The 9,100-nt window shown below is 39.0% G+C and overlaps 1 protein-coding gene across 1 annotated transcript; it reads right to left on the bottom strand.

Moving 5' to 3' along the window:
* Positions 1-6,545: 6,545 nt before the first annotated feature.
* Positions 6,546-9,100, bottom strand: CALHM6 (calcium homeostasis modulator family member 6). Its single transcript, XM_085309128.1, has 2 exons — positions 8,576-9,100; positions 6,546-6,964 (listed from the first exon to the last, which is right to left on the bottom strand). Exons 1-2 carry the CDS (start codon positions 9,098-9,100, stop codon positions 6,560-6,562), a joined length of 930 nt encoding a protein of 309 aa, XP_085165254.1. The 3' UTR covers positions 6,546-6,559.

Here is a 9,100-nt window from a genome sequence, read left to right as displayed (position 1 = left end):
TCAGCAAAATGTGACTAGTCTTTTCCCACTTTGTTTGTTGTTAATGTTTCAAAGCTTTGTTGCCAAGAGATGCTTTTTTCCCCCTGGCTGTTCGTAGTTAGGAATAGTAAATTCAGTACCTAAATGCAGATTCTCACTATGAGGTATCGTTTTTGACAAGTTGTGGTTTGTTGTTCATTGTCCTTTACACTGAACAGGCTCTTCCCTTTGATACCAAAAAGAGAGGAAATTTCACTGATGGCAGGAACTGGTTTATTATGGGCCTTTCTGGTCCCAAATGCAGTTTGGCTGGAATGCCTTTCCCAGCACTGTACCTGCGTCAGGCTGCAGCACGCTGATGGCTGTGGTGATATTTGTATTGCTTCAAACTTAAACCTTTTTGCAATTCTCACTTCCATGTTGTCTTCAAGGGCATTGGTCTCAYGACCAAACTGACTGATGCATGGCATAATTAATATGTAGTCACTGCAGATCTGTAATTCACCTAAGCAAACTGAAATAAAAACTCAGAGATTGATGTTCAACCAACTTCTGGGTAATTGTGTGTGTTTCCACCTGACCTTTGCAACCAGCCGTTCAATATCTCCCACTTAATAGTGGATTTTATTCTTCACAACATACCTGAGATGTAGAGAAATAGCAGCCTCCTGCAGACCTGAGTTACAGAGTAAGATTTAATGTTTTCCACAGTGTAACATACAAAATCTTGTTAGGGCTGGGATGAAAACCCAGGTCCCAATTCCTAGCACACTACTCTACCACAACACCAGCTGAACTTTTTCGTTCTCTGGGAGCCAAAACCCTCTTTTCAGATTAAAATACAAACTATTGATTTAATTTATTCAAGCCTAAATTTAACTTTGATTTTATTGTTGTGATTTTTTGAGCTCTTCCCCTTTTTTTTCCATCAGTCTTCTTTGTTCTTAGTCCTGCTAAGCCAGGAGCAGCTCTTACCTTGGGGCAGCAAGGTCCATTCCCACTAGAGCTTTATAATCCTAACTATAATCTTTCTTCCTTTCTTTGTCTTAATAGTGAAATACAGTGGTGGCATAGGGCAATAGAAATTTAAGAGGACTTTTTTTTTTTTTTTTACAAAACAGTAACTAAGTTATTCATTAYCCAGCCCTTTCTGGGCTCAGCCCAACTTGCTGTTACAAGTTAAAATAACAAGTTACAGCATGTAACACCTTGTTACAAGGAGCATATTACAAGAACCATATTACAATATGTAATAAGTTTCCCTAAACATTTCTTATCATCAAGTTAACTCTTTTGGAAGTAGACCTGCTTTCATACACCCGTATGCCTTCAATGGGATTTTTGGTGATTATGCCTAAGCTCACAGAGATGATAGGCATGTGGCACCTTTGGCTGACCATGAAAAGGTCCTTTACAAGGTAATGAACATTTTTCTTTTTTTTTTTCTCTCTCCCCCCTCCCTGAATATAGCAACTGAATCCTCTTATTGCATTGAGAATGAATAATCTATGCTATATTTGTTTTGTATAATATTGTTCTCTTAAACTTCTGTTATGTTAGATATGCTCACACTCTGCAACATTTCCTACAAAGGTCCCTACCAGCCATAAAGCATTAAAGCACCACAGTGCATGTAGGTTGACTCCTATATATCCAAAGTCTGTTAAACACACTCTGCCTACAAGCCTTACATAGCAAAATCAGAACTGCATACACAATATTTTTAAAGCAAGGACCATTAGTGACATCCTGGAGCCTTTACTGCTGCTGGCTTTGGTGTGAATAAGGCTTCTCCTTTCTAAACTTCAATGCAAAATATTTGCAGTTGCTCTTAGTATAAGACATCAAAAACGTTTCTTTAGGTTCCAGGCTTTTAGATTAAACAGCACAGTAAAATCTTTACTTTTACTTAGATGTGGTAAGTTTTGAATGATATACTTCCTCTATGTAAGTGAACACAAAGCGGAAATGTCTGGGCCAGTCAARCTAGCATAGATCTGAGATCAGGCCAAGAAGCAACATCAGGCTGCTGGATGAGACTAGGGGCCGGTTTGTGCTCATTTTGCCTTTGTGCATCTGGTCCTGACAAACTGACACTCCTTGACTCTCTGCCACCCTCCTTTGTGCTGGGCAGACATGCTCAATGCACTGACATTTTCTTCTTCTTCTTCTTCTTCTTCTTCTTCTTCTTCTTCTTCTTCTTCTTCTTCTTCTTCTTCTTCTTCTTCTTCTTCTTCTTTTTATTATTATTTTTTTTTAATTTTCACTTGACACTGGATCAGCTTGTCTGCTGTATTCAAAAGCAGAAACGAATAAATGTTAGGTAACATGTCACCAGAAGGGTATTACCCACCCATTAAAGCCTGCATTTGAGAAAAGGCAGCATTTACCTCTGTATAGAACATCACAGCAAAATCTCTCTGTTTTTTTTATTTATGGGGAAACTATAAAAGGCAGAGATTCTCACACACTTGAAAATGTATTTCACAAGTAATCTAATATGTATTTACAATACATAATAATTATATGTAGCCCTTATTTTTGTGCACACCTGCTGTAAYAATAATTACAGAATTCTATAATATAACGGAGTATGATTTAGGCAAAGCCTAGCAACATTCAGACTACTTGCTCTCTTTAAGTAAATAGTGTAAAAAAGTAAAATTGCAGGAGAGGAGTGTCTTGCAGAAAGCTACTCAGTTTGCTCCTGGGAGACAATGTGTCCTCTGGAACTGCGTCTGAACTCCAGCTCATGCTATAGGTGCCTGCCAAAGGAYGGGGAAGTTAGAGGAGATGTTCTCAGAAAAATGACAATAAATGTYAGAAAAAATAGTGACACAAGCTACATTACCATTAGTCGATGATATTAGCTAAGCTATACACATACGTTTTTCTGCTTGGTTTATTTAGTAGCATGTTCCTRGAAGTCTATTTCATATTACTTCTTCTCTTCAATGTAAACCTTTCAGATTGGCTTTTGAAGGTGGCTAACAGTCAGGTAAGGGACCAAAAGAGGCAACAGAGCACTGTGAAGTGTGCTGAAGTTTCCATTTAAAAATTTCTTTCATTATAAATGTAATTACTTGGAGAAAATATGAGTGTTGGATAATGGTGGGAAAAAAATCAAACATGACTGCATACAAAAGTAATATACATATGTATTCATATCTTCATACACAAATGGGCATGTATCTCTATATAACTTACCCGAAAGTCCTCTTAAGGTAGTAATTTGATCTTCTGAGGAGTCTCCAAAGATGATGTGTTAGTCCCCCCCCCCGCCTTTTTTTTAATCAAATCATGGTACATTCACATAATGTGCCCCTGGGCAGGTTCATGAAAGACCACATCATTAGGAGGGAGAAGTCATCTAATAAGCCAAAGCCATACAAAACCTGACAGCTTTTCCTTCCACGAAGACTTACCTGATCCTTGCATTGCAATCTGTAAGGACCTTTTCTACACTTTCATACAGCACACAGCCAGAGCTGTGTAGCACCAGACATGGGACAGGAAGCTGCACTTCCCCACATGAGAAGCAGTTTTAATTTCTACAAGGATATTTCAAAACAGAAAGAGAAAAATACCCTGCCAGTGTTGTCACGCTCTAACTAATCACAAGCTTTTGGTTGAGCTTGAGCATGGACTGATGAGCTCCCCAGAACAGACAAAAGCGAGGTGTCCTCGACAAAGCTGCGATCCCCTTCCCCTTCACCCTGTGATCCAGCAGAGAGAGCTTCCTCCACGGAAATTGTTCCTATCACCGGTCAGAGAGAACCAGCTGAAACGAACCGTCGTTCCTGAAACCTTGCTCCCTGAGCGAAGACGTCTGGAGCAGCTGCCTCACTCACCAGYGAACGGAGAGCTCACCAACTTCCTCGGCAGTCCTCTTCGGCAGGTGTTTTCTTGTGCATTTGTAATCACTCAGAAATAAAGAAGAGTGACGAGAAAGCCGGATAGCAAACTCTTTCGTTATTCCCCCAATTAAGTGCTACATAATACATCCCCATTTGTGTTCTTCACAGCAAGGACTAAAACGAAGAGCAAAAGTTGAATAGGGTATAGACAGAAGAGGTTTTCTTTATGTATGTGTTAACAATATTTCTTCTTATTCTTACTGCCTTAGGACATATCAAATCATTTGATAACATTTTTGAATGCCACACTTTACAGCAAAACCACACCAAGCAATTATTTTTCCTTTAGGTCATTTTGTTTAGAATCTGATTTAAAAATCYAATCTGATTTGATTCTTTTATTTATTTTCATATGAACAATGCAAGTCTCTTCCAGTCAAATTACTGATTACTCTGTACGATTTTTCTCCTTCTACTAGAAGTCATTTAAAAGTCATTTTATCTGTGGAAAACAGACTGCTGTCATTGTGGGTAAGTTGAAATATGCACCATAGCACCTTCTGAAGCCTCTGCTCGTTTATGTTGATTAGCAGTGTCAGGCCTGTGCCTTTCGGAAAGCCAAGGCAGCTTTGGCAATGACATCCTGGTGGCTGCAGCTCCGAGCAGGAGGTGGCCGAACCCCTCCCAGGTAGAGCTGAGTAATGTGAATTCTGACAGTGCTTGAACTGCAGCTTCTCCTCAGGGGGGTGAAGTAAGGCATGGCTTGCTCACTGGTGCTTGCAGTCTCTCCGGAGCGATTTTTATTATATTTCTAAGGTAAAGCCCGCCCACACGGAGTCAAGGAACGTTTTGCTACTGATTCCAGCGGGGCCAGGACATTGTATTCTCCCAACGTGTGACATTCCGGAGCAGATTTATTTTTTTCTTCTGGAGGTCAATGAACAAACGAACTCCTGAGTAYGAGAGGCAAAAAGGACCATTTCTAAGTGAACAGGGCTTCCTGGAGACAGGGAAAACAACCCGGGTGCTTGTTACTCTATTAACCTCTAGCTTCTGGGAAGAAAAGGAAAACTGAGCAAGACAGCAACTCCATGACAAAACAAATGCTTTTTTTTCATTCTTTTCTACAAATAGTACTAAACTTTTTTTTTCTTTATATATGCTATAGTTTCAGTTTATTRTAAGAATGGAGCATCCAAGCTAATTATATCCAGCTAGATAAAATAGGCTCTTCTCTTACATCCTTCTTAGAAAATGACCATAACAAACACCTTCATGGGATTCCCTCTGAATAATTTTCAAGTGAGAGTTTGCTTTTTTGAAGGAAAAGATTTTCTGGAAGAGAAAGACTGGAAGGAGAGCCCTAACACCACAATCTATGACTCATCTCTAAAATGCTCTCTAAAGAAAGCATTTCAAAGAGAAACTGAAATTTACCATTTTTCATTYGAACTAATATGTTCATTTCTTACAATTAGATGTTCTATTGCAGGAAATGTCCACTCCTTCTTAAGTTTCTATTGTTTACTAATATGGATTGCTGATACGTAGTGTCCTTAAATGTGTAGCTGTGCTAGAAATATTTGTTACTATAAACCTCACCTACACTGCCATTTTTTGCATGAGCCTAACTTCTCAGGACACTTTAATCTGGAATTAGGCTCCATTTTGGAGCAAGTTCAATAGTTTATTTAGTAGGGAAATCCAGGGGTAAGTTAAGGATTGTTGCCAGGGCCAAAATCCTATGTGTAATATGGTTTATGTATTAAAAAGCTTTTGTCAGGTAAGATGAGAAAACAATATAAATCAGACACACAAATTTTAATATTGGTTTACTTTTCCCTAAATAAAGCATTCAAATGCCTACTTTTTTTTTTTTTTTTTTTTTTTTTTTTTTTTTTTTTTTTTTTTTNCCTTTGAAGAGTTTTGGGGTTACAGGAAATGAGCAGTAGAGCTTGTTCAGAAGGCATGTTGCAAAAAGAGAATTTACCACAGAGGAAGTTTTTAGTTTCACTGTTGCAAGCTGCTGAATACATAGAAGCAAAATGTCTGGAATCTTTTTGCTTATCTATTCCAAATGATAAGCAATGATAAGCTAAAATATTTCTTACTATTTCCAAAGAACACCTTATTAAATGTGCAGGTAGTTCTAAAATGCAAATCGTTTCCCAGATTTGAAAAGGCATGGTCCGTTCCCTGAAAAGCTGATTGACAAAAAGTAAATATTTTAGTTTGGAACATTTTCTAAGCTCCACTGAAAAATATGTTTTCAAGTCAAATATATATTAAGTCATTTCTAAAAAACTAAGTTGAACTCTGATCAAAATTTCCTTCCCTTTTTATCTTATAGATATCACCAGGTATGAAGCTATGCATTTATCACCCCAGCTGCCAAATGCCTTTCAGGTATTTGATAGTAATTTGAAAAGTCCGTACTGATATCTTTGCTGTGAATATTTATTATCTTATATACATGTCTCTTTCTTAATGAACAACTTTATATAAAAACTCCCATTATGAATTATATATTTATTTAAATGCACTTAAGTAAAGAAGTAATGAAGTTTATTTAAAAACAAACCCATCCTCGTGAGCTTTATGACTACCAGCTTTTACATATGATTTGCATTAATTTCAATAAGAGCACAGAACGAGACCCTGTGTTTGCGTCACTAAGGTTAAGAGATTGCCACCATTACAAGGGATCTGTGTCATTAAAACTCTCATTCACTTGCGTTTGTTTCATCCACAAACCTTAAAACGGGGCAGTTTTGATCTCCTAGACTGAATCGGGCGCTGTCGCCTTTAGCGTTGGCGTACTTGTGTATCATGCTGTAATGCTGCTCTCTGGCACTGAAGGCATACAGCAACGAAATCTTCTGCCAGTCCTCRCTGCTGGGAGTCGGAAATGGTGTTGGCTCCGTGGATTCAAAAAAGCAGTTCACATTTCTTTCTGCCAGCTTGGTTGCATGCTCTTTGGCCTTGGTTTCAAAAACTTCCTGTTCCCTTTTCAAGTAAATTTTCCAGAACTTCAGCTGAAGAAAGCTAACCGGGGAGTAACAGCGGCTGAGACATGCTGAAACCAGTGCCAGAGTCACGATGCCTGTTATTAGAAGCCATCCTATCAGCTTGGAAAACAGATAGATGGGTTATTGGTGATTTTTACATGTAAAAATGTTGAATCAGAGATGAAAACTGCAAGCAAGCACCCCTTGGGAAGAGTATAAGTCTGCTCCCTGTGGAAGGAGGAGATCCCATATAACAATATGAGTCAGTCTTACAGAGCTTCAGCACTCATGAGCTGATATTTTTGGATTGARCCCTGCTAAGTGAAGTAAAGCTTTCTCCTCAGTTATATCCAGGTTCCTCCAGTTTAAAAGCATGGTACTGAACAGCAGGGTCTGCAGTTCTGGTCATATTTACTGTACATACAGTGCAGAACCATTTTGTCCACAAGASGTGTTCCAAATAAGACTTCCTGCTTATTGTGATTTATCTGCTCCTGCAAACTGCTCCCTCAGATCTCTGAGCCAGGGAAAAATARCCAATTGCCATAACACACAGGAAAAAAGTGTGTCCTATGTGTTTTGTAGGAAGGACATGGACCTGACTGTGGAATACAGGAATTCCTGTTTCATATGGGACTTAAGATCCCTAGCATTTGATGATAAGTCTCAGAGGCCCAGCCTAGACTGGATGTCTTAGTGACACTGGTCAGTCCAATATCCACTTGAACTTAGCAGAAAGCTCGGAGGAGAGCTTAGAAGATCTAACAGTGCTGCCACTCACCTCAGACCAATATTTTTTCTAGGTGAAAAACACTGAGTGGTAAAGAAAAATAAGTTTGTGTTCGCCTGGCTCTTAATTGATTMGTTTGTTTCCTTAGAGTTCACTGAAATATCAAAAACAGTCAGATTTCTTTGCTTTTGCTCCTTCCTTGTWCTATCTTAATTCAATGAAATAGAGTTTTCCCCTTTTCAGGCTTTTTCTTGGATGAGCAGCATGATAAATACTTCAAGACAAATACTTCAAAAAATTAAATACTTCTCTCAAAAGCAATTATACTAATTAGGGACTTATGAAAACCCAGGCAACTGCAATCTTTTAATCAGCCTGAGAAAAAGAGATGTTTTCCTGTGAAAAAGGGTTGAAAAACTGCATTCTCTACTGGAGCAGAAGAAAACAAGAAAATTATGCAAAATAATGTATTTTTAACTATTCTTTTGGAATATAAGCATGAAATTAATAATAGRTTCAAGCTTTGAGATTTGTAGTCAAACAAGCCATCCTTCTTTGTTTCACTTGCCAAATCTCAGTTACAGAGACTTCTCATTTCCTGACCTCAGTGTCTTCTCAGCTAATGAATACTCACAAGTGCTTTAGATATTTAGAAGAGTCAAAGAATGAAAAAAAGAGAAGAACTTGTATCGTGCTGAATTTTACTGAGGAGAAAACTTGCAGTGAAAAGTGCCAGTATCTTGGCAAGTTCCATGCCCAGCTCTGAAACAGATTTTGTAAATGCAGATTTTTGTCAATCAATTGTTATGCAGCCATACAAAAAAGGAAGTTCATGCAAACAATATTTTACTACTTTTCTGTTGGAGCTTCAACTAATTAATTTTTSCTACTCATATAATGTGTGAGAGGAGCATTCTTTACAGTCACCACCAGGCACTGCTTTGCATTCAGCAGACAGAGTTAACATCCACAGGGTAAACAAAACAGCAGTGAGGCACTACCTGAGACTGGGTCCGAAGACTCAAGAATTCACCTGGTATCTTCTCAGATAACTTCTCATCACAGGGTATTTTGACCAGCAGCTCAGGACACTTTTCTCCTTTATCTTTACACAGGAGCTTCTTCATCAGGTTGTTCCCAGACACTRCGCACTCGTAGAAACTGGAACCGAGCAGGGCCACCGCAACCCAGGTGAGGGGGGCCACCAAGGCGCTCACTGCCACCGACCCTAACACTCGGATGTAGTTTCCTTTGAGGTTGCAGCTRCAGTACTTATCCTGAGAACAGCAGCCTGTAAGCAGGCGCCTTGCCCTGGTGTTCATCATGAAGCCAAGCAGAAAGAGGATGAAGGCAGGCACCAGGAGGAAGACAGAGCCATACAAGTTGTTCCAGGAATTGCAAGGACACTTGAACACCACAGCTGAGAAGATGTGCTCGCTGGCAGCTGTCAGAAGGGACACAACACTGTAACCCAGGACAGTCTGATGAYGGACACAAAAATCCATCACAATGCGTAATTTCTCCAT

This window comes from Rhea americana, unplaced genomic scaffold, assembly GCF_003343005.1.
Source record: "Rhea americana isolate MKP2758 unplaced genomic scaffold, rheAme1 scaffold_290, whole genome shotgun sequence".
NCBI lineage: Eukaryota > Metazoa > Chordata > Aves > Rheiformes > Rheidae > Rhea > Rhea americana.
The sequence above is the reverse complement of the archived record's forward strand: the minus strand, read 5'-3'. Positions and strand labels throughout refer to the sequence as shown.